The 24,970-nt window shown below is 37.9% G+C and overlaps 1 protein-coding gene across 4 annotated transcripts; it reads left to right on the forward strand.

Annotated features, from left to right (window-relative positions):
- Window positions 1-1,404: 1,404 nt before the first annotated feature.
- SLC35B3 (solute carrier family 35 member B3) lies at window positions 1,405-22,668 on the forward strand. 4 transcript variants are annotated; one of them, XM_064425084.1, is made up of 11 exons: window positions 1,457-1,548; window positions 2,528-2,647; window positions 5,074-5,352; window positions 6,642-6,763; window positions 8,617-8,771; window positions 10,243-10,350; window positions 12,398-12,495; window positions 15,188-15,280; window positions 15,687-15,798; window positions 18,684-18,753; window positions 19,817-22,668. In XM_064425084.1, exons 3-11 carry the CDS (start codon window positions 5,152-5,154, stop codon window positions 19,965-19,967), a joined length of 1,110 nt encoding a protein of 369 aa, XP_064281154.1. In that variant the 5' UTR covers window positions 1,457-1,548; window positions 2,528-2,647; window positions 5,074-5,151; the 3' UTR covers window positions 19,968-22,668. The 4 variants fall into 4 exon arrangements, with proteins under 4 accessions (XP_064281130.1, XP_064281154.1, XP_064281140.1 ...); XM_064425074.1 differs by lacking the exon at window positions 1,457-1,548 and adding an exon at window positions 1,591-1,660; XM_064425060.1 differs by lacking the exon at window positions 2,528-2,647 and having other exon boundaries at window positions 1,405-1,548.
- Window positions 22,669-24,970: the final 2,302 nt, after the last annotated feature.

Here is a 24,970-nt window from a genome sequence, read left to right on the forward strand (position 1 = left end):
TCCTGTCCTACAGTGATTATGTATCACGTTAAATACCTTTGCACATAATTACAGAAAACACACCACTGCCATTTTATAGACAGATATGAATAATAACTGGATTTTATGTATTTTCAAGACACATCTAATTTGCACATTTTGTTCAAAATGCCTTTAGCTACCTTTCTTCTAAGTTCTTTACCTGATTCCTTTGGCCATTATGCTCTATGCATTCTGCTGTTATTGCTCTCATTTGCCTTTTCACTTGTCATTATTAGATACTTTTATTATTTCCTTCGTGCAGCCTCGTGTGGAATGATATCAAGAATACCTCTCTCTAAACGCATTTTCTCTCTTTTTTTTTTTTTTTTTTTAACTTTTTCAGGACTCCAAACAATCTTGATGTCACGGCGGTGTGAAATACGATCGCCTGCTGCGGGAAGCTTTTCCAGAGTGTTGCGGCAGTCCCAGTCGCCGCGGAGCTACAGCAGCGCCCGCCCGCAGCACACCTGGGAGGCGAGGTGACACCGCCACACGTGTCCCTGTCACTCCTCCTGGCAGCTGCAGGGAGCCCAGGCGGGCAGGGAGCTCCTCAGCCCCTCTCGGAGCTCCTGCCACCCCGGGCTCCCTCCTGCCTGCGGCGGGGCCCGCACAGCGCGGGGATTGCCCTGCGGCAGCACCAGCGGTGCCCGGGGGGCAGCGGGGGAAGGAGGGCATTCCCCGCTCTGCTCGGCCCCGCTGCGGCCACGGCGGGAGCGCGGTGCCTAATTCCGGGCTGCTCGGTACAGGAGAGACCGGCAGCTCCTGGAGAGGGTACAAGGGAGGGACGCAATGGTTTGGGGTCTGGAGCATCTCTCCTATGAGGAGAGACTGAGGGAGCTGGGCCTGCTTAGTCTGGGGAAGACTGAGAGGGGATCTCATGAATGCAGGTCGGTATCTCGCAGGCAGTGCCAAGAGGACGGTGCCAGACTCTTTTCACTGGCGCCCGGAGAGAGGACGAGGAGCAATGGCCATAAACTGAAACAGAAGTTGCACATCAACACGAGGAAGAACTTCTTTACACTGAGGGTGGCAGAGCACTGGAACAGGCTGCCCAGGGAGGTTGTGGAGTCTCCCTCTCTGGAGACATTCCAAACCCTCCTGGACGTGCCACCCTGCCTTGTCAAGGACTGGATCTCCAGAGGACCCTTCCAACCCTAACGATTCTGTGATTTTGCCACCTCCCCGGTGTGCCCCACAGACACGCGGGAAGTCCCTGGGCCGCCGGGATCCGGGAGCGGGATCCGGGAGCGGGACCCGGGAGCGCAGACCGCAGCGCGGCCCGGCCCGGCCCGGCCCCTCAGGCGCGGAGGGCGGTCCCCGCCCGCCTCAGGCCGGGTAGCGGAACGCCGAGCGAGCGAGCGAGCGGCGCTGTCGATGCGCTCGCCGCTCGCGCCGACCCCGGCGCCTGCCGGGCGCCACTTCCGGCGGCCGGGCCCGCGGCAGGCGGCCATCCCGGCGGGCGGGCGGGACGCGCTGGCGGGCGGCGGCCGGCCCCAGCCGCCCTGCCCCTCCTCGCCCGCCGGACAGGTACGGGGCGGGGCCGCTCCTTCCCTCCCTCAGGGACGGGGGGCGAGCGGGAAGGAGGCGGGGTCGCTTCCTGCGAAGCGTCGCCCGGCGTCGGGGGGCCATGGGCGCCACGGTGAGGGGCGGCGGGGCAGGGTGCGGAGCGGAGGGCGCCGGCACTGAGGGCCGGAGGGTTGCGGCCGGCCCGAGGAGGCGGCGTCCCGCGGGTTCCTTTTCCCGGGGGAAGGGCGGGGAATGGCGGCTGGAGAGCCTGTGCCAGCCCTGCCCGGGACAGCTGCCAGGCGCTCGGGAAGGAACACGCCTGGCACTGGGGAAGGGACACACCTGGCACTGGGGAAGGGACACGCCTGGCACTGGGGAAGGGACACGCCTGGCACTCGGGAAGGGACGCACCTGGCATTCGGGAAGGGACACACCAGGCACTGGGGAAGGGACACGCCTTGCACTCGGGAAGGGACACGCCTGGCACTGGGGAAGGGACGCACCTGGCATTCGGGAAGAGACGCCCCTGGCGCAGGCGAGTGGGCAGGAGGGAAGCCTCAGGGATCATGCTGGACCCCATCCCCTTCCCTGTTTTGCCTCCGGAGCAGGAGGCAGGTAGCGCCAAGCAAAGTATCTGCTCAGGTTTCCCGCAGATGGGCTTTGGCTTCCCTGTCACCTGGCGCGTCCCTGCTGTGCTGCCACCAAGCATTGCTGGCACGGTCTCTGGAGGGTCATGGCCAAAGCCGCCGTGGAGCTTGCCTTGTGTGTCTCAGGCGAGACTTTCTGAGCAGACTTAAGACGCCGGTTTCTGCCAAGATGATGGGTTTAACAGATGTTCTTCAGTGTTAAAAAACCTTGGCCAAGCAAGGCTCGAGCTCCTTCATGATGTTTTTTCCATGCTTAGTACAAGTCGTTAACTTTTTGAAGGCAAAAGTAATTTTGCTTTTCTACTCGTTCATTTGTTTCTCCTTCATGTAATAATCACTATTTTGTGTGCTAGGTTAAAGTACTGATCTGCAAGGGACTTTTTTTTAAAGGGGAAGAAGCAGGAAGCCTTTGATCTAAAGAAGCTGTTGTTTACGCTTTTACCCACGGGAGGAGACAGAAAAGAGGGAAATTGGTATTTTACACAAATTTTTTCTGTATGTTTGTTCAAGACGTGAATTAGGTGCTTGATGAATTTTGATGGGAGGAGTAAGAATAACAGTTTTCATGCTTAGAAAAATAGCAGCTTGTGAAGTCAGAAGAGTTCTGTCACTGTTGCCAATGAAATTACTTTGAGGAGACTGTTTCAAATGCATACATACATTTACAGTTTCTTCAGCTGTTACATAATTTTCTTTGAAGGATGTAGTGAAAACCAGTTACTATGTATCAGTTTTGTGGATGGTCGTGGGTGTGTCTGGAGTGATCGGCATTTCTTACCACTTTCGGGACAGACTCAGTAATCTGCAAAAAATTAAGTGAAGAGACTGTAAACCCTGATTGTGTTCCTGAGGAAATATTTTTAATAGAAATAGTTGAAAATCGAAGATTATGTTAATTATGTGGTTTAATGCTGGTAGGCAGCTCAGCATTACACAGCCGCTTGCTCACTTTCCTCACTGCCCCCAGAGGGGTGAGGTGAGAGGAAAGGAAGAGTGAAAAAAAAACATTATGGGTCAAGATAAATATTTTTTCAGAAGTAGAGGAAAAAATGGGAAAAAAGAAGTAAACCAAGACAGGTGATGTAAACAGGTAGATGAATGTCCAGCCACAGGTAGATCAATGTCCAGGCAGTTCCTGAGCAAAAGCTGGCTAACCAGATAGTCTGGAAAGCGTAAATTTGTTCATGATCACTTCATGAACACTTGTTCTCATTCTTCTGTCCTTAAAATTAACAGTACTTTTTCTCCTTAGTGGTACTCATACTTGTATTGAAAGCAGATCTGTTTTCTTTTCATTGGGTTTTGTTAGTCTAGACAAGTTATGCTTTCATCTTATTTCAGTTCCTAAGATGGGCAACCTGTTCCTCCATCCTGACAACCCTTGTTTGCCATTGTTTTTTCAGTCTTTCTCTGAGGGTGATCAGAACTCTATTACATTGTTTGTAAAGGCTCACTCATGCCTCATTGTCTGACATTAGTGCTTTTCTGGTTTTACTACAATTAGTCTAAAACTTTTTTTTTCTTTTGTTTTATGGTCACTTCATGTTGTGATTAGCTAAAAATCCGCAGGGATAAACTTTCTACCTCTCACTTCTGATCTTCAGCTGAAGAGCTATGAAATTAATGTTAAATAATTATTATGGTCCCTAAACATCTGTTGTACTCCCCAAGATTTTCTTTCAGAACTCTTTTAGGAGTCTTGTTCCAACCTGGTAGTAGCTTGTATGAAAAAGGAAAACATAAGCACATTGCAAGCTTCATGCTAAAACTTAATTTTTCAGCTAACCTTAAAATTTCTAGTATTCCATAATGTATTGTATTTACCAGTGTTCTTGCAGACTACATTTCTTGCATGATCTAGTGTTAATATACTGGGACATTTTAAATTTAAAAACAATGGGTAAGGCATTTTTTATGATGAGGAGAATTATTATTGAGCTGGGAAAAACAAATCACTAAACAGTTGGGACAAACACAGTATAATTACTGACTGCTCACTGAACTTGATGCTGACCTGCACGTAAAAATCTTGAGACAATTGGCTGACCAGCGTGTTTTATCTTTAAAAAACCCATCAAATATTTACTGTCTGCTGAGCTGGAGAACAGAATTATTTGCATCTTCGTCTACTAAGCTGCTACATTCCTTCTCTAGGCTTCAGTCATCCAATTTTGTTTTCTATTACGTGTGGAAATACCTGCATCTGATAAATACTAAAGGGATTGCCATATCATAGACCTCATCTTATAAACAGTCTGATTTTTGAGACTGGCATCTCAATCTGCTTGTTTGGATCTCCATGTTCTTTTCTGAAAAACTGTGTAAGAAATAGTGACTAAACACGAGGATGAGGGGATAACTTCTTTGGCTTCCATGCTTGTAACTGAGCATAGGCTCAAACCTGTAGTTTTTAGCAAGGCTTCCTATGCTGTGAGCTAGTCTGGTGTGTTTTGCTGAGAAGATGAAAGAAGGTAGGCAGAACCACAGTGCTTCAATACCAGTTCTTTCACTGTGGGTTGGTCATGGAGATCTCTTCTCTCCCAAGCAGTCACTCCTGTGAGTACAGGACAGGACCAGTTAGAGCTGTTGAGAAGCTCAAGCTGGTTTTCTGTTGGTGGTGTTTTGGGGTTGATTGGTTGGTTTGTTTGCTATGTTGAGTGTAGGAATGAAGCAAAACTGCTTTCAAAAAGTATTGATGGCCTCTGGTGTTAACTTTGGTGTTAACAAAGTTAACTGATGTTAACTTTGGACATCAGAAAAGATAAGTAAAATTCGTGAGTAAAAACAATTCAACAAAACTCTAAAATCTTTGTATTTTCCCTATAAATGTCACATTCACTTACTGTTGTTGTTGGAAGGTTATGTGTTATGTCCCATCTGACTTCAGTGTTTCTTTCAGCTTTCAGACAGAAAACGCACAGAAGGAGAAAAGCAGGCAGAAGACAACAGCAGCCCCGAATGCAGCGACCCAGGAACCATGGATCTGAAATTCACTTCATCGAGAAAATACATTTCCATCAGTGTACCTTCCAAATCTCAAACTATGTCTCCCCATATCAAATCAATAGATGATGTTGTAGTTCTTGGCATGAATCTCAGCAAATTTAGCAAACCTACCCAATTTTTCATCTGTGTTTCTGGAGTTTTTATGTTTTATCTAATCTATGGATATTTACAGGTAAATATTATGAACTTGTGTCTTAGGCCAATTAATCCTACCCCTTGTCTTTTTCAATAACATAATAATACAGTGTGTATTTTAATATGTATAGATATTTAAACTAGATATTTATTGCAAAGTCAGCCTTTCAGTATTCAAGTGCAGCAAGTAATATATAATTTAAGTTGCCATTATGGTTCGTGTGCCTGTAAAGTTTAGATCACTTGGACTTTCAAAACATGATCTTTTACTTCTGTGTGCAAGATGCACCAAGGTCTTCATTGATGCTGAAACCTCCCTCTAGATCTCCCTAAGTTCCATGAGTACTGTACAGTTAGAGTTGCCTTATTTTTCTCTCTGCTCTCAGGACAGAGCTGAAACATGTACTATGGTAATTTTTCAAGCAGAAGGATAATGTTCATGCCATTTTAGTTAAGCATTTACCATGCTGCTAATCTTTTCTCTCTTATCTTGAGCAGCTACATTTCTGTTTCCTTTTAAAAATTATTTTAAAATTCATTCAGTAGTCTCAATAAAGCAGTGATTAAAAAACTTGGTAATTAAAAATCATATTTCTAATGCAGCTTTCAAAAGCAGCTGAGAACATAAAGTTACTTAAGTTCGTTAACATAAAGTTACTTCAAAAGAGTTAGGAGAACATGATCAGTAATTAAAAGCAGAATCTCAAAAAGGCAGATATTGGGTAGCCTTTTGTTTCTATAACTGATACAGCCACATAAGTCTTTATGATGTGTACGTATTTTTCCATAACAAATTGCTCTGGTTTGAAATATTCCTACAGCATGCAAATTTTTATGAACTCACAAGTGCTATTTAATGTTGGCACTCAAAATATTAGATATGCATTCCTAAGAGCTGAAAATTATCAGTAAGCATGTTTGTTAGAGAAAATTGTTATTAAATTTATCCCGAGATATTTATAAAATCTGAATAAAAACAGTTTACGGAAGTAAATGAATGGAAGAGCAGCAAAAAGGCAGGCAAGAAGGCATCTGTAATAGGAGATAATTACTAATGCATCAAATGTATTCCCCTAATGAATTGTTCCATTAATTTTAGTGTATTTACAGCAACAGTAAATTTTCTTCTTTCATTTTGGAGAACCTAAATGGTCTTTTATTTTTCAATATTTTTGCAAGTTACATATGGCAGATAAATCTAGTTAATAAACAGCAACTACAAGGCTAGATTTGCATGTACATGAAGGAAAAAGGTCTGTAATTTTTTTTTGTCCATTTAATATTTTGGTGTATGTACATGACTTTGGTGGGTTTTTGTTTTTATAGGAATTGATATTTTCAGTGGAAGGTTTTAAACCTTTTGGTTGGTACCTCACTTTAGTGCAATTTGGATTTTATTCCATTTTTGGACTAATAGAATTGCAGTTGATTCAGGACAAAAGAAGAAGGTATGTGTTTTTACTAGCATTTTACCCACTGTCCATGAAATTAGAAGTACTTGATACTTACCATAAATTTAACATCTGTTTTTTGAATGTGAGTGCTGTGAGGCATTGCTAGCATTTCTGTAGATAAAAGGAAGTGAATTTGCTGGATAATGTTAGAGAATATTTTAGAAGTACCCACCTGGATTTCGGACCTGTAAGTAGTCTGTTGACTCTGCTGTCACTGTCCCACTTACAGAACATATTGTATCCTTCATGTGGCTGGTAGAGACTGACTCACGTATGTGTTGCTTGGGATTATCACATCTAGAATAGAGCCAATGCACTTCACAGCACTTGAAGCCATCTGTCAGTGAAAATGTTTTCCTCAAATATTGGCACCTCCTCACTGAGAGGTTCTTACATGCTGTGCATCTTGGAGAATGTCAGAGGTCTGCTCTCTGCTTACTCTGTAGCTGAGTGGGTTTGCTTCAAAGGATGTGCTGAAGTGTTGTGGTTTTCATGTAAGGCAGCACTCACAACACTCTGCCACAAAACTGTTCTGTGTTTTCACTGCAGTTGACCAAGGAGATTTTTGATGTCATTTATCCCATGGAAATGGGAGATTTTCTGACTCGGTGTAGCCATTCTGCAGCTTCCTACCTATCTATAGTCTCTGCAAAGTGTTTATTGAGGCACTCTGGAAACTTGAATATAGGCTGTCATGGTGTACCTGAAATTTAAAGTTGCCTCATATTCTAGTTGAACATAACTAGTTTTCCTTACCTGCAGTCAGCCTTGGATGATTTTGTATATACTGGTTTCAGATTACAAAATTATTTTTTAGCCAAACAACATAACATTGATAAATTATTCCTTTTATTTTAAATACTGACAGCTTGTATTTCAAGTTATCTGACTTTTTGAGATGCATCAGATAATATTGCACAGTTACCTTTTGGGTTACTTGTATTTATAGGGTTTTATTGCCTGTTGGTAATGCTTACAGAGCATGACCCTTCAAGTCAGTTGTGTTGGAAATGTAGATCTGAAATATATTTTACATTTATTTTCTATAACCTAGGCATCTTCTTGAAGACATGCAGAAATTTATATTTCTTAAATTTTTAGTTTTTCTTGCATGCCTAAGAGTATGTGTACATCACATAATGAATTACAGATAAGACAGGATTGCAGCATGACAGCTCCTTATGTTCTTAGTGTGGTTCTGAGTATGCATGAAAAATAGCTGAACATATGCACAGCAGTAACTGTAAAAAAAATCACAAAATGAGCACAAAAGTAACTGTTGGATCATCTGTTGTCAGGTGATAATTTCATCAGATTGTGAACAAAACATCTGAAAATGTTCAACGAGCCCCTCTGTTCATGCTATCTGAATCACTGCTCTCTTAGTTTCATTAAAAAATGGTACTTTTTTCAACTTTCTTCATTTTAAAAATGTCAAGGTTCATGTGAAAACTTCACCAAAGAAGTTGTCACAGTGACCTGTGACAGAACTAAGACCCAGGTTATCTCAGTCTTGCCTGCCTGTTTCCTTTGATCTGAAACCTTTGTCTTGATTCTTGTGTAAATAGCATACCTTCTCACAAGGAGGTTAAAGAATTATTGCTTGAATACTTCATGAGCCGTGAAGTATTTATTGTCTTGTATTTGTGCTTTTTGTTTGCAGTAATTTAAAGAAATTAAATATGAAATCAGACATTTTTGTGCATTTTTAAGTTTCTATGAAGTGAAATTCAATGAGAAAGATGTTGAGGTTGTATTACAAAAGTATTTATTTACCTGAATTTTCCAAGCTAAATCTCCTCTAGATGAGTCTGTAATGCCAAGATTTGTATGTTTATGTTTTGTAGAATTCCTGGCAAAACCTACATGATAATAGCATTTTTGACAGTGGGAACTATGGGTTTGTCAAATACCTCTTTAGGATATCTGAATTATCCTACTCAAGTCATCTTCAAGTGCTGTAAACTGATTCCAGTTATGATAGGTGGGGTTTTTATACAAGGTAAGTATTAGTCTTGCTATTAGATGATTTTTTAAAAATTCTTTCTTTGGGAGGCAGACATAAATGGAATCCTGTACTTTTTTTAATTCTGCTGGTAGAATTTTTCCTATAGGAGGAAAAAAGAGAATTTCTGAAAGCATCTTCTAGGGAAATGTACAATTATATTTAGATCAACAGAAAACATGGGAAAAAACTTTCTACAGGTCACTTGCAAAACTTTGTTTTTACACAAGCTTTCTAAATTTTTAAGAAGTGTATGTTTGTTTTCTAAACTAAATCACTTCATAAATGAAACAATTTCAATGTTGAAATGGAAAAACTCAAATGTAAAAAAAATTCCAACAGTAAGCTGTGTAGAAAATCTCTACTCTTATTTAAAAAGATTAATTCATAAATTTTTATTAATTGTTTAATCAGAAATACACCTGATTTTGCATGTCTTTGGCTAGTCCTAAAATCATAGTGCATATTCCAATAAGAGAAAATGGAATATGGAGAAAAATGGAAAAATATTGTAGTTATGTGAATAAATATACTTCAGTGTTTCTGGATTTAGAAGGGTTAAGGATATTATAAAAGTTTGTGTTCTGTAAACAAAAATTTAGTCAGTAATGCTCCACATGGACAAGTATCATGGCACAAAATCTAGAATGCTGTATTTCTGTTTCCGTAGGTAATTCTGGCCTTCTGGTCGAAAAAGAGCTGAATTTTCAGAGGAGATTTCAGCTTTCCATATGTACATGCCTACATAGTATTTACCTTTCATTAGGAGTAATTTTTTATCACTTTAATGCAAAGTGACAAGTATTTCCCTAAAGCTTTATGAAACTTTTTATTGTGTTGTAATCTCAGAAGCTATTTTTTAAATATTATTGTTACAAAAATTCAGTTCAGCAAAGTTCCCTTGGAAGCTTATGTTCAAAGTTCAGCTTCCGAACAAAGCATACGTATTTTAAACAAGATATACTAACTCTTGTTTTTTCATGTCCTTACTTTCTTTTTCCATTCCCCTCCACAACCTGTCTCTCCCAAACTATAAGACAGTGTAGAGTTCTCAGAGTACCCAAGTTGTCTGTCAGTGTTTGGAATTGACTTCTTTCTGATCAGTAAAGGCTGCCAAAATGTCTTGTATGAGGGAAAAGCATTAAGAAACATCTGTGCTGTCCTGAAGTTGCTGAGAGAATGCTTTGTCAGGGAGGATGTTCTTTGTGTCAGTGCTGTAACTATGTACTCAAACCAAAGCTGATCACAAGAATCAGATATTTCCCATTAGGGTCCTCCTCCCCTGTGGGAGGAATTTCTGCTGTAGAGGAAAGTAAGTCTGGTTGTGAAAGACCAGAGCATTGAGTCTTCTGTTCAAGTAGAAGAATGACATTGGAACAATGTTTCCTTGGTCTTCTAGTCTGTTAACAGGATAAACATGAAATTCTGGGAGTGCTAACAGTCCATTCTTGCTGATTGCATTTTGTAGGAAAACGTTACAATATCGTAGACGTGTCTGCTGCCCTATGTATGAGCCTGGGATTAATATGGTTTACTTTAGCTGACAGCACAGTTGCACCAAACTTCAACTTGACAGGTAAAGACATATTATATTTTAGAGTTTAAAAAAAAATGCTTGGTTTTTCCTACAATAAGTATTCCATAGAAGTTCTGAATTCTTGTTGGAGTGCCTTCAGGTGTCCTACTGAAAATGCAAGTTTCATTGTAGCTTTGCTCTAGCAGAACTCTGTGGCAGAAGAGACCTTTATTCAAAGTGTCAATTCTTAGGTTCCTAAAATTTCCAGGAAGTGTATCCTCTTGGTTGAAATTTCTCATGTATTCTCAAGAAAGACTTATCCCAGTACATATATATTAAAATAAATATGATAAAATTCTGTTTGAACATTTTAAAACTTAAAAAGATTAGTTGTCTTTTCTAGTTAATTTTTAAAGTATTTTTCAATTTCAGAACCATTTACTTTATATTAACAGATGATCGCAGTCAGATTTGGTGTAGTTTTTAGGTGGAGTTCTCACATTTTAACCTTTCAATGCTGTCTAAAATCAGAATCAAAGCAAGGATTTTTATCTGCTTTGATTTAAAACTTAGTTGAATTTATTTCTCAAATGACAGCAGATAACTGAATTCCTGAGTTCATTCCAATGATTTGTGTAGAACTGTTTCCATACAGATTTCTTTCAGAACTAACTTGGGACCAGTTTTTCCAATTGTTTTTACTCATGCTTTACATCCAATAAGACACTGCTGGTCTGGTCCGTGGCTTTGCTGCTCCTGCTTCTCCTCAGCACTGCCACAATGAGTGGAGCAATTCTCTTCACACTCCAAACTGTGTAATGGGCATAAGATGAACATTTTTCTTGTCCCCACATTTCTTTTCTCCATGTGCATTGGTGCTTCAGGTTCCAGGTAGCCTTTTCATCTCAGTCCAGTGCTGAACCATGCACTTGTCCAGTGGAGTGCCTGGGCCATTAAGCATGGCTGGAACATGAATCAGGGTGGAGAATGCCCATGGAGACTTTCATCTCTCACTTTACAGAGTGGAATTGCTGAGCTGGAGCTGTTATTATATCTTTGGACCAGAGCTGAATCCATGCAGATGAGATATCTATATTTTTAGCATTACCAATATTATTTATTTTATCATGTCTTTTCCATTGAGTTATACCTTTTCCAGTGCCTGATATTCTTGAAGGATGAAGAGACTTGGAAAGTCTAGCCTTGGAAAGGAAATGGTTCTCAAACTGAAAACACTGGTTTAAAGTTCTTACCAAGAAAATACCACCTTAAACTTCATTGGCCTTAAAAATGTTAAAATCTTCCACCTCTGACTGTAAGAACATAGGAATTAAGAAAATAAAACACTGCTTGTTGCTAGTCTTCTAGTTTCTTCCCTGACAGAATCTTTTAAGGAACTAAGACTAGAGCAGGTTTTGATTTACATTTTGATGATTAGTATCTTCTGTAATGTTGTATACTTAGGAAAAGTGTTATTTCAACCTGTGCTTGTCATTAAATACAACGGTCATGAAAGTTTTTAGGTTGGGAAATGAACTGTGACTGACTAGAGTTATCAGTTTTTGTTATCAGAAAGCTGATTACAGTAGTGACTGTGTAGTGACTTTGTTGTGAGAATAAATGGTAACCTAAAACCATGGAGTTTGTACTTGAACAGTAGGTTTGGTTTTTTTAATTAATGTTTCAGTAATCAAACATTTCTACTGTCAATCCTTTTTAATTTGTTTTACTGTTACATCTAACATTTCTATTTGCCTTTGTCAGGATAAAAAAAGTGGGATTAACTAATCTAAAAGAGTATTTTCTCTGGTTATTTATCTTCATTAGCTACAACTGATACTCTGTTGCTCTTGTTGCTATAAAAACTACAGCTGGCTTCTTTAAAGCAATGTCCAGATGTTCCCATCTAGCTTAGAGACACACAGTGCTCAGGGGTTAATTGGTGGAGGGAGAGGTAGGCACTTCTTTGTACTGGCTTAATGAAATATTTTTGTTGACTTTTATAGGGGAGGGCTGGTTATTATTTTCTATTCCTTGGACTTTTTGCCAACATTTTGCAATGAATATTCTCAAGAGTGTTTGTTTGTTTGTTTGTTTGTTTTAATAGGTGTGATCCTAATATCCCTTGCCCTCTGCGCAGATGCAGTTATAGGAAATGTACAGGAAAAAGCTATGAAGTTGCACAATGGCTCTAATTCAGAAATGGTAAGTACCACATTTGCAATTTAAAAGAAAATGTTTTATCATAGGCAAGGCCTCTGTTGACAAAGCATGGAACTTAATGTGTTTTTCTCTTGTTTATGGAAGGGAAAGCTCTTGGTGTACTTGGGGTTTTCTGTTTGTCTGAGGACTTCTGCTGATTTTTCGGTCTCATTTTTAACCTTTTAAGGGTGCTGCCTTCTGCATGAAACTTCAAATACAAATACAATATAGCTATAGAAACACTCATTCCTATCAACAATTCCTTTGTCTACCTTGCAGGCCTAAGATCAATGTAGTGTTTTTTGTATGATCATGCACTTAATCTCTGAAAAATACACCTTCTTCTTCTGGTATAGTTGGGCATGTGTTACATGGAACATGTTGCTTTAGTTTACTTGCTATGCCTTATATTCTAGAGTGTGCTAGCACCTGGGAGGCAGGTTTTTTTAAATCTTTTGAAGTCTGTAAAACTCTGGGTAAATATTTTTGTTCTTAATTCAGTGAAATGCAGTTTTGATAATGTCTTGCTCAGTTTTTTAATATACTTACTTGGAATGCGGATTATCTGTTCATATGGTCTGAGGTTATTTTTCTTTTTAGACAAAACTTATTTGGTATATTTTTCTCTGAAGTTGAGTAAATATAAGTAAATCCTTTACTATAAAAGGCATGTTATGAATATGCCACAGGTAAAAAGTTACTGAAATTTGTTTTCTATATTTGACATATATTTGATATTTAACTAGAAAAATCTAATTTCTCATGAGAATAGCTTCATAAATCGAGAAAAAGTTAGAAAGTATTTTCATTTAAGGCTAGAAGTGATTTAAGGCTTGAGAAGTTTGAGCTACAAGTTTCTGGAAAGTGGAAGAATATATACCTAAAAGTGCCACTGCATTCTTGTTTTTATTCTTGTACTTTTTATTAGTGTTCACTATTGACTGCTGCTGGGGGCAGAGATTTGGCTGTGTGACCTGGTGCAGCCTTCTTTAGCTGTCATTTCCAAAATCCAAAACCAAAGTGCAATCTGTAGCTTTTTTCTTGCCCACTTTGCATTTGATAGTCATTGCTGCCTTACCTGCAAAACTCCTGCTGTCTCCAGGACTTTGCTTTTTATTCTGCATTAGTCTGACAAATGTTGGTCCTCATACTGTATACTCATGCTTCTTATAGAGAATGAGTGTAATGGTTTAGGATATCAGGGTTTTGTTCATGGTTCAGACACTCCACTTCAGGATTTTGTTCAGAGAATTCAGTGCAGAAGTACAAGCAGAATTTTGGAAATCATTTTTCTATATTTGAGACTGTGGGTAAAAATTGAATCTCAATTGGAGATTGTGTTTAATGGACAAATTAAACACAATCTCCAATTGATCTGGAGATAAAATTGAATAATAAAGGAACCTGTCATCCACAGGGTCTCTCTTACTCTGTCATATTTAGAAATTGCCCTGGATTTAAGCAATTATGAAAAGAGAAAAGATGTTTTATGGCTGAAATAGTAACCGCTGTTCTGGAAGGTTTTATCCGATTTTTGCCTTTTGTGTTATTTTATGGAAGTGACGTATATTACACTACCTAAGAAGGAAATAGCAATGTGGTGCTTATTCCTGGCTGTGAAAAGTGAAGCATTTGGGTACTTAGGGAGACAAGCTGGTTGCAAGTGAAGAACTAGGGACTGACTTCTGTGTGTATAATGTGTCAAGTAAAAGCTCTGAGGATCAGGTCATTGGTTTTTAAGTGTTTGAAAGCAGATCTGCTCTTTAAACATGTCTGCATCCTTTTTTATTATAGAGCAGTGATAAGTGATCTGTTGTCTGATGGAATTGCTAACAATTTTAATAGATTTTTCTCAGTAACTGAGATAGAACAAGACACTGAGTTTTGAATGTATACCAGATCAGCATGTTCTAGCCAGTATTGTGTCAAATAGTTCTGTTGACAAGAAAAGACTACCAAATGTTGCCCAAACAGCCTTCTGCTGCATGGATGGATGGACGGATGGACAGTTTCTACTTCTGTTGGCTCAGCGTGGGAAAAGATAGATGAAGATTGTTTTGTTGCTTAATGCAACAAAACAATCTTACTATGAATTGAGTAAGGGTGCAGACAAAATAAAGAGCTTACCCGTTTCCTGAGTGTTCAGACCACTCAGCTAGGCCAAAACTGGTCATATTTTAAAGTCTGCATGTTTTAACTGATGCGTGTGTGCCATGCATGCGATGAAGTGACACAGATGAAACTTATGTGACACTTCTGGTGATTCTGTGCTACCCTGTACATATTTAAAGTAATGTGGGTGCTTACTGTGCTGGATAAGTAGCAGAAAATGAAATATGTGTAGCATGTTCTTCAGACTATTAAATTGCGTAGTTGTGGGAAGTTTTATTTAGGCTGTGAAATCCTGAACCTGAAGGATTTACCACAGTTGACACTGACCTCAGGATACTATTAACTGACTAGCTTTCCAAATTTTTTTATGTTGTTGTGGGTAGGAAAAATGTGTCTTAACACTTAATGTTGACTTTTCACTGTACATCAACTATTATATAAATGCTAGTAAAAATATCATCAAACCCTTCAAATTCAGCTCTGAGTTGCTGAGCATATTAATATGGTCAAGCATCTGAAAGCATTTAATTTTGTCCTTTTGTATAGTACCACCTAGTAATTATTTTCTCTTACACTATTCTAGGTTTTGTATTCCTATTCAATAGGTTTTGTGTATATTTTATTTGGATTAACATGCACTAGTGGATTAAGCCCTGCAGTAACATTTTGCTCAAAGGTAGGTGTGAAGATTTTCCTTTTTCTATAAAGAACCTAATTGGAAAACCTTACTCTGTATGATTCAGAAAATCTTACCACTTCTCTCTCCAAAGTTGCATTTTCATCATTTAAACAGGTTGACTGCTATAATTCATACAGTAAGCAAGTTTTTCCAGTCTTTGATGTGTTAGATAGGGTAATGTTTTAAAAAGCAACAAATTCACAGGACCAGACTTATGAGCTTATAATTTCATTATTATTTTTCCATTATTTAACTAAAATTAAATAAGGATTTTTGCATGAATGCATTGTTGAACAGCTTATTATTGCTCAAGCAGTTGATTAAAGTCTGTAGTTTTATGTCATTTTGCAATACCTCAGGGTTTGTTTTACATTTTCCTAACCGGCTTTTTTTATTGTTGCAGCATCCAGTTCAGACTTATGGTTATGCATTCCTTTTCTCCCTGACTGGGTATTTTGGCATATCCTTTGTTCTAGCTTTGATTAAAATCTTTGGTGCCCTTCTTGCTGTAACAGGTATGAACAAATGATATTTTTACTGCCTTTGTATAAAAACCAAAGTAATCCTATTCTATTATTTAGGACAGAGCTTTTGAGAATTGTTCTTGCTCTGCCTTTTTTTCTGTTCTTTGTGCTGACTGATTTGTGTAGCATGGATCTTCACAGTAGAATGTGTTTGAGATCTTCCTGATTCTTTTTGTGCCACAGTTTCAACCATGAAGAGCCTGTTAAGTGAATTTGTGCATACAGTCCGTGCCATGCTTTAGTGCAGAAGCAAACACTGTTCTAAGTGGAGGAGTTGAAATTGAATCACAGAGTCATTTGGGTTGGAAGGAACTTCAAAGACCATCTAGTTCCAACTCCCCTGCTATGGACAGGGACATTTTCCACAAGACCTGTTAGCTCAAAAGCACCATCCAACTTGGCCTTGAACACTTCCAGGGATAAGGCAGACACAGCTTCTCTGGACAATTTGTGTCTAAGCACTCTGACAGTAAAGAGTTTCTTCCTAATATCTCATCTAAAGCAGCCCTCTTCCAGTTTAAAGCCATTCCCCCTTGTCCTGTCACTGCATGCCCTTGTAAAGAGTCCCTTTCCAGTTCTCATGCAGGCCCCCTTTAGGTACTGTGACGTGCTATAGGGTCTCCCCAGAGCCTTCTCTTCTTCAGGCTGAGCAATCCCAAGTCTCTCAGCCTGCCTTCATAGGAAAACACAGAAAGGAAAAGACATGTATTAATTAAAATGTAAAAGGAAAAGTAAGGATGTTCTAGAAAGGCATAGTAGGCAGTGACATTGTTTCTAAGCACATGAAACTACAAGCATTAATCACAAAGGCCTGGTGAGGGGGAAAGTGTAGCAAGATGTCATGTTGCTACTTTCCTTTCTTCTTCTCTTGAAAGACACCCTGCTTTCTGTCAGGTGATGCTCTACTTCATTCACAGTAGTGGAAGGGAAAATACGTCATTGTTCTCGGACCTGAGGATTGCATGCTCTGATTTCCTATCAGTTATTTCCTCTGCAGCAGATCTGTTTCGTATTTGCTTTTAACCAAGTTCAGTAGCTCTCCTGACTGGAAATGGACCCAGAGGAAAGGATTGTTTCATGTATTAAAATACCTCTTAAAAAAAAAAAAAGTCACACTGTACTAAAAAAAAAGTTTCAAAATGCTGTAGAATAGTAAACCTTTCCCCAGTTTTCTTATGCCTGACCTTGACAATTCTACCACTTGAGCCCTTTCTGTCTTGCCTGTAGCAATATGAAAATGTTTATTGTTCCTTGGAAGAACACCACATTCATTACTGTCCCTCTCAGCTCCCCCAACCACCCTCCCCCTTCTTAAGGGGAGTGGGGTGAAAGAGTTTAATGAAAATTGTATTTCTATTAGCAGAATGAGAAATTATCAGACTTAATTGGGAAAAAGAAGAAAAGGCACTTAATTTAGAAGGAAATGGTTACATAAATATTTTAATTAATAACTGATTTGAAAGAACAGAAATAATTGTAATTAGAAAAACTGAAGTAATTTAACCATTTTTTAAATTATTCATTTGTAAACTGTTTTCTAATTAAAACTCAATTTTCTTTTTCATTCTTCTTTAATTTTTCATGTAATAGACAATCATTTTATTTGATGTGCATAAATTTCTTAAAATGTAAAAAGAAAATTATTACTAAAAGTTGAAGTTGGGGCAGATGTAGCAGTAGTGAAGGCTGTTTCTTCTACTAGAAAACACTCTTAAGTGAATATTTGTTTGTGGGGTAGAGTTGGGAAGAATGAAACTTGCTTTTCTAGCCAAAGCACTGTGGAAATACATCAGTAGTCCTTTTACCAGCGTGTAAGACTAATTTGGATGTAGTTACACAAATAGGACTTTCCATTATATTACAGTTAAAGGTACTTCATGGCAAGCAAAATATTTTCTGATAATTAAAAAAATACATTCTTCAGGTGCAGACCTACTGCACCTGTAGTGGGGTCTTTCTCAAGTGAGAACCCTCTGCCATCATATAGAATAACAATAAACTTGTGTGCCTGGCTGCATTCTTACCTTTTCTTAAAACATTTTCTACAACTTTCACTCATTTATTGATTTTTTTCAGTGATAAACTACATAGGTTTCCTGAAACACAATTTGCTAGTAATGCTTTATCCTTGTTCATTGCAGATAGCATTGAAATTGTTCAAATAATTGTTGGAGCTATAGTCAATTTCAGAGTAACCAAAGAGTTTATCTCTATTTTGGAAACAGGGTTGTGTTCTCCACTCCTCTTACTATTTGATTCTTTTTAGTGAATGGATCACGTGTAGAAGAATGTCTTTTAGTGGTTTTGAGGGAAACTTCCTAATACAGTTACTGTAGTCAAACATCCTTGGTCTCTTAGGCTTCTCAGCAAAATTGTAATTCCCTGCAATGTTAGGGAAATTTTTGGTAACTTCAAAGAATTATGAGAAGATAATCCCCTTCCACTCTCTAAAACTAGAGCTCAAAACACCGCAGAGTTGTAATAACGTGAGATGGAAACACAAGATATTTGGTCTTTGGTCTACATCCAAGCTTAAACAGATGAGTTTATATCATTAATTACTTGCATGTCGCTCTCAGAGACTGTGGATTGATTAGCATGAAGTTATTAAATAGCAAGTCTTGTTCTGGAAATTTCCTTGCTGCAGCTAGGGTGACTGGAGATGGCACTACTGACACAGTGTACTTGTTTCCAAAAATCACAAGGTTCCAGTGCTGTTTTCCGCTGCACTGGTGCATCTGCAGTCTGCTTGAACCAAGGGTGTGATCATCATTTTAGTGAAACAATTATTTTGTCAGGTTACCTGCTAAGCCTTTGTTATGTTCTTTTGTTGTAAATGAATTCTTAAAGAGGTTAATACTTGTTTTCCTCTGTAGTAACAACAGGAAGAAAAGCAATGTCCATTGTGCTTTCTTTTTTGTTCTTTGCGAAGCCATTCACGTTACAGTAAGTATTTATAGTTTTTAGTGGTTTACAAAGTATTTTATAAAAAATTATGTTCTTCATCATGGAGGTGTAACGACACTTACTAATCATATTCAGGGTTTAAAGCTTGTCTTTTTATATCTTCCTCAAACGTTGGCAATCTATTGTAAATATTGACTGGCTTGTTGATGCTAATCATGCTAGAGAAAAGAATTTACATTTTTCTAAAGGTCTAGAAGACAACAAAGAAAATTAAGAAAAATCTTACATAATATCTAGTGCTTATGATACATAATAAGTTGTTTGGGTACTTTCTCCGTGTTGGAAAATTTGTGTAAAAGAAGGGATTTTCCATTATGGTATTGTTCCTGCTTTTATAAGCTCAGCTTTTAATTTTTAGCTAGCCCTTTTAAATAACTGTATTATCTTGATATGTTAAATTGCCAAATGTTTGAGCTTGGGTTTATTCCCTTTTTTTAAATTTTAAGAAAGAGCTTACATTGAAAAATGCAGCTAAGTTTCTACTTTCATTTTAATTGCTTCAGGTTTGAAACAACGTAAAATTCTATTTTAATTCTAGATACAAATTGATTTAAGAAAAAAAGCTTGTGTGCAAATCCCAAATGGTATTTACCTCAGCTAAAAATATTGAGGCTTAAAACAATGGACAGCTGAAACTAAAATGTGCCTACATTGGGAAGTATGGATATAAGGCACTGAGTGAGAAAACATTTTGGACCAGTAACAGACAGTATAGCTCTCATAACCATAGGAAGGAAAAGCATACTGAAACCCCTCAGGATTATTTTATTCATATGGGAAAGAACAGATACTGTTTTGTTATTAAATTTATAAATGCATTTCAGTAAGCTCTCTAGCCAAGACAGGGATAAAGAAGGCTGGAAGCATAGTAGAATTTCCCTGAGTCTTTATTACTATCTCAGAGCCCACTGATTTTTTTGGGATTTTTCTTCAGCTGTTCTCTTCTTAATGTGAGGTTTGTTTAATCCACAAATATTGGTATGTAATTGTACAGATAAAGTGCTCATGGTAACTTTTTTCCTCTCCTCTGCCTCCCCTCTAGGTATGTGTGGTCAGGCTTACTGGTTGTGCTTGGTATATTTCTTAATGTTTACAGTAAGAATATGGACAAAATCAAACTGCCTTCACTGCTTGGTCTTTGGAAAAAAAATGTGGAAGAAAGAAAATCAAGGACGTTGTCACAAACTGTATAGACAGTGGTTCATGCCTTGTCTAGACTTTGACTTACTACTTTATTGGAACAGTCTTCAACTGATTCACTTTCCAAAGGGAATGTTATTAAAACCAAAGGAGCTGAAGGCATATTGTCTGCTTGCAGATTGCTATAAATGCACACTTTCATGAGCCCTTTCTTCAGAGCACTTGAATTCATCACAAACGGTGTTGTAGGCCATTGTCAGATGGTTTTATCAGCAATGAAGGACAGCAGCTCCTGGCAAACTGCTGAGAAGCTGCACTCTAGTGGGACACAGTAGAAGACTAGTTTGGGCATTTTAATAATATTGGCCATGTGGCTGATCTGAAATTAGTGGTTCTTTGTTAATTGTCTAGTGGGGTAATCTAAATGTAATACTGTACTAATCACCAACTGGATGACCAAATTGTGAATTTAAAGGTGGAAAGTTTAGAATACAGTATGTTGTCACTCTTTTAGATTTTAAATAAAAATGTTGAGGTTTGTTTAAGTTATTGTTTAAATCATCACAGAATTTTATATTTATTGTAATAATTGAAATTTTTATTGAAATCCTAGTGTGGCTCTCTTTGAGTATTGCTTGCAAGTCACAAAACTGAGACGGAGTTTGTGCCATCAACACTCATGCTTTTGTAAGGGGGAAATTGGCTTTTAGGCCTGAATAGGGTGAGATGGAAACAGTGGTGTGAGAAACTGTTGAAAGTGAAATAGATAACTCTTAGTCACCTATGGTCCTCTCTGTCATAGTGGTATAAAGAGATGTGGAAGTTCTCCTTAAATTTATATCATCTAATCAAAATTCTTCAATTTCAGTATTGGGTTAAATAATAACAGCATCAGCTAATGTGATTGGAATATGTATTATGTCAGTCTGTGTGGTCTTCTGATGAAGTTAAGAGGATTAGGGTACAGATTACAGTTTTCTTTCTTCAGTGACAGGAGGAGACAATGTGCTACCAGTCTGTCTTTTTCATCATGAATTTAGGAGGACTAAGTCCATTTATCGCTCTTTCTTTTATAGTCAACTTGCTTTTGAATTACTTGCCATCTCTTTCATTTTATATATTTAACAACTGCACTTTAAAAATACTAATCACCTTACAAATCATTGTTCTAATGTGGTCATGGTTTTTTTGTTATTGTATGCCTTAGATGCATCTTGATATGTGTTCTTTCAACTTAAACAAAAATTAATTAGATAATAGAAATATATAGTCAGAAAGAACATGCAAAGAATTAAAAAATCTCACAGGATGGCCTTCTGTCAAAAATACTAGTTGATGAAAGTATTCGAGTTATACAAAATGTTTTTCAGGCACTTAGGAAGAATTGCTGTTCAAAGGAGCTTGTAATCAAAACACAGACACAAAATGTGCCTTAAATTTTTCTTATTTATTTGATAGCTTGCATGAGCCATGTTAAATATGTTATGGAATAGAGCATGGAATAACAGCCAGCTGAGCATGATGGGATGAGCAAGAGAAGAGCTGTGCTGTTCCCAGCACTGACACCTCTCTGGGGTGTCAGCAAAGCCTCTCAACACATATAAACCCACTGTTGCCAGATCGGGAGAATTTATTGCATGGAAGTTTTGAGTTTTAAATTCCCAGCTGCTGCATGATTGATTGTGTCCTGGATGAGGTAGAGAGGTGAGAATTTGATGAACAGATACACCTTGAAAGAGACAGATGGCCTGCCATGGCTGTCCATTTTCATATTGCAGCCAGAGTTTTATGCTAAGGTATAATAAAGCATTCCAATTTCAAATTTGGTGTAAGAGTGCATTTGACCAAGTCAAGGGGATTGATACACTTCTTTCCCTGTAATACTTATCAACTTTTACATTCCCTTGCATTCTTTTCACTAAATGGAGTTTGTCTTTCCACTGAGGTTAAGATAATTTTACAGTCCTTATTCTGCGATCTGTAAACTCTGCCTGTTGCTAAATGTTATTAACCTTCAGGAGAACAAATTATGTGAAAGCTGCAATATATGCAGAAAGTCATAGTAAATGTAATTCATTTGGCATCTGTTTTATTTAAATAGATGAGAAGTCAATCACTAAGTTTCTGACTAGAATTCAAATGTAGTATGTGTGTTTCTGGACGGTTAATATAATCCAGTTTTGTTTCTACTGTCTATATTTGGAGAGAATAGTAATCACAATAATTCACTTTTTAATTTATTTTCCATTGTATACAGGACTGAGTTAATGAGCTATTGTTAGGGGAAGTTTTGATTTATTTTTTTAATAATTTTCTTAACTGTAGAAGTGTATGTTTTGTTTTACTGGTATACTTCAGAATTATTTTTATATACAAATGGATATTGTAGGTTTACTGTTAATAGCATAGATTTAAGGGTTAGCCTTTTATTTTTATAGGTGTGAGTCTAGTACTTGCCAATCAACAATATGTGCATTAAAGAAAATGCACACACAAGTGAGAGTAGTTCATCATTTGCCATACATCATGGTCTGTGCAGTTTCATGCCTTCTTTAAGAAAACCTTCATTTCAGTGAATTACTGTTTGTGGGGTTGTTGGGTTTTTTTAATAAGCTTCATAGTGCACACAAGCTAGAAAACTTTACAAACCTGCAAGTGTTCTTACTACAAAATTTTGGGGTTGAGTCTTCTGTACTGTATATGTATGCTGGTTCTGTGTTGTCTATGAAATATGAATAAGCATTTGTCCACAAAGTACCTGTAAATTATTTATTTTTTGTGTACGAGCACTTATACTGGGGCATTGGTTAACCCTTCCCAGTGTTGAAGGCTGGTTATAGTAACTGTTGCATTTTATACTTATTGTTTCCTGGGCTCTGCAGTAGGCATGGTGAAACTATAGGAAAAACCAATCAATTCTCTCACCAGAAAATTTGTTATCTAAATATAATGTGAATTAATTTCTTCTTATTCTTGTGCTACACAACTTTTTCCTCTCTATAAAAAAAAAATCTATGATGTAGGAATTAGTTATAACAGCATTGAAATTCTCAGTAAAATTTAAGTCTGACCAGCATCTCCATTGATGTCAGCAATCTACCTCTGTGATACCTGCTTCTGCCTCCTTTGGATAGCTGAGGGTGCTCTGTTTTCCTAAATCAGCATGCATTTGCAGTTGCTTTCATATTACATTTTTGCATTTGTCTGGCACATTTCAGTGCAGTGGATTTCTTCAGTATTTCAGTACTTCAGTATCAGCAGAACTGCTGATTACACAGGTACCTGTGTGGGAATACAAGTGTGGAAGAACTAATGCCCTGACCTCTAAACTTACAGTGTTTCCTGATCTTGCATTAAACTGTTTTTCTTCATCTTGTTTTAACACCCCTGTGCTTTGAACTTACCAAACATTTTAAGCTAAAGCTTGGGCTTTAAATCATTCCTACTTGTCTTCCTTACTTCCTTACTTGTCTTTCTTGCTTTTGGATGTGAAATCCTTTTTCAACATGCTCTTTTAATGCACTGTGGATTATTTCAGGTTTGTATTCCTGTATTTAAGGGCTTACATCACACTGTTGCAGGTTGGTCCCATTCCAGATTTTCTGTTTGATATAATTTATAACCATCTGGGTGATTATTTTAAATCCTTTATTCCCCATGAAAAAAAATCATTCATACTTCTCATTATTTTTGGAAAGGTCTTGATGAGTGCACATATAAGTTAACTCCTTGACCTCATTCCATCTTCCAAGAAAATCTCTCTTCTCCCTTGCCTGCCTGTGAGAACTAGAGGAAGAGGAAATAAATTATTTCAAGTGCTCGTTTTTTTCCTTTAATAAGTGCCTTCATCACTAACCTGGTGTGTCTTAATTGTTTCTTTTATTTCTGCCTCCCATGCTCCCAGGCGCAAACAAGCCCCTCTCTCATGTTTGACTGCTGCTTGTTCAATCATGGAAACTTTTTGAGTTGTTTACTGTTCTGAAAAGAGGTATAAAATTGCCTGTATACTCTGGAGGGCAGGAAATAATAAGTAAACTTCACAAGTTGAGGAAGTAATTAAATGGATTAATACTTTTTTTCTGGAGGGATCTTATATATGGTTTAGTTAATAGCTCAGAATTTGTTAGTGGAAGGGGTTTTCTTTTACATTTCACCTGTTTAGAAGTCTATATTAATTTTAATATTTAATATAAAACTCCTGACGTTTCAGCTTTTAGAGATTAATTTTAGTCTTGCCTATGAGGCAGAAAAGCTCTGTCTCAATTTCAGAGATGTAGCATAAATGGTATCTTGCCCAAAGTTGCCTTGGTAAGTCTGATGAGCAAGGAATAGATATTCATACCCTAAGTCCAATGTGCCCCAAGTCCAGCAGAGCCCATCTGTACTATAAATGAAATGGTACCAATGTAAGGTCATTTTTCTTTTACCCCCAGCATTAGAGGTGTTAAATTGTTTCTGTTCCTTATTCTGTACAAGTATCATTTAAAGGAAAAAATGATGCAGCCATAAAATGGCTTTTCTGCATTTTATTTGAAGCTTTTTTGCATTGTCATTTTCTTGTTGATTTGTTGTTTTCTGTGAGTACTGCTGTGGAAGCAAACCAGACACAGTAGCAGTTTTAGGAGAAGCGTAATATCCTTCACTTTAAGGTGACTGGTTCACCTTGCTACTAGTCAAAAGCTGCTGCCATGGGAAAACTGTGAGGAATTAAGCATAATGATGCATTGTGGGGTCTGTATCACTTTGCCATTTGCTTGTAGAGAAGCAAAGACTATTGCAATAAAGAATATCCATGCACAAATAGTCAGCTTAGAATACAATGCTGACTGAACACTTCTCTACACATGGATTGTGCTGTTATGCTAGGTTTTTTGATGTGTTTAGTAATGTATTGCTTGTCTCTGCTTTTGGTTATTTAGATGTTTTCTTTTTTAGACTTCTCAGTTTTATGCCTCATCCTCTTTTTTTTTTTTTCCTTTTTTCCATTTTTTTAAATTACTTTCATTTTAAGTGTAAAGTTTTACTTTGTAATTTTCATTACATCTGTAGTGCTGGG

This window comes from Passer domesticus, chromosome 1, assembly GCF_036417665.1.
Source record: "Passer domesticus isolate bPasDom1 chromosome 1, bPasDom1.hap1, whole genome shotgun sequence".
NCBI lineage: Eukaryota > Metazoa > Chordata > Aves > Passeriformes > Passeridae > Passer > Passer domesticus.

What these genes read in the sequence shown, in the direction of transcription:
- SLC35B3 (XM_064425070.1), top strand. An exon ending in AGGTGGGGTTTTTATACAAG is followed by an intron (nt 8,772 to 10,242) that starts GTAAGTATTAGT and finishes TGCATTTTGTAG; the next exon opens with GAAAACGTTACAATATCGTA. An exon ending in TGCCCTTCTTGCTGTAACAG is followed by an intron (nt 15,799 to 18,683) that starts GTATGAACAAAT and finishes TTTCCTCTGTAG; the next exon opens with TAACAACAGGAAGAAAAGCA.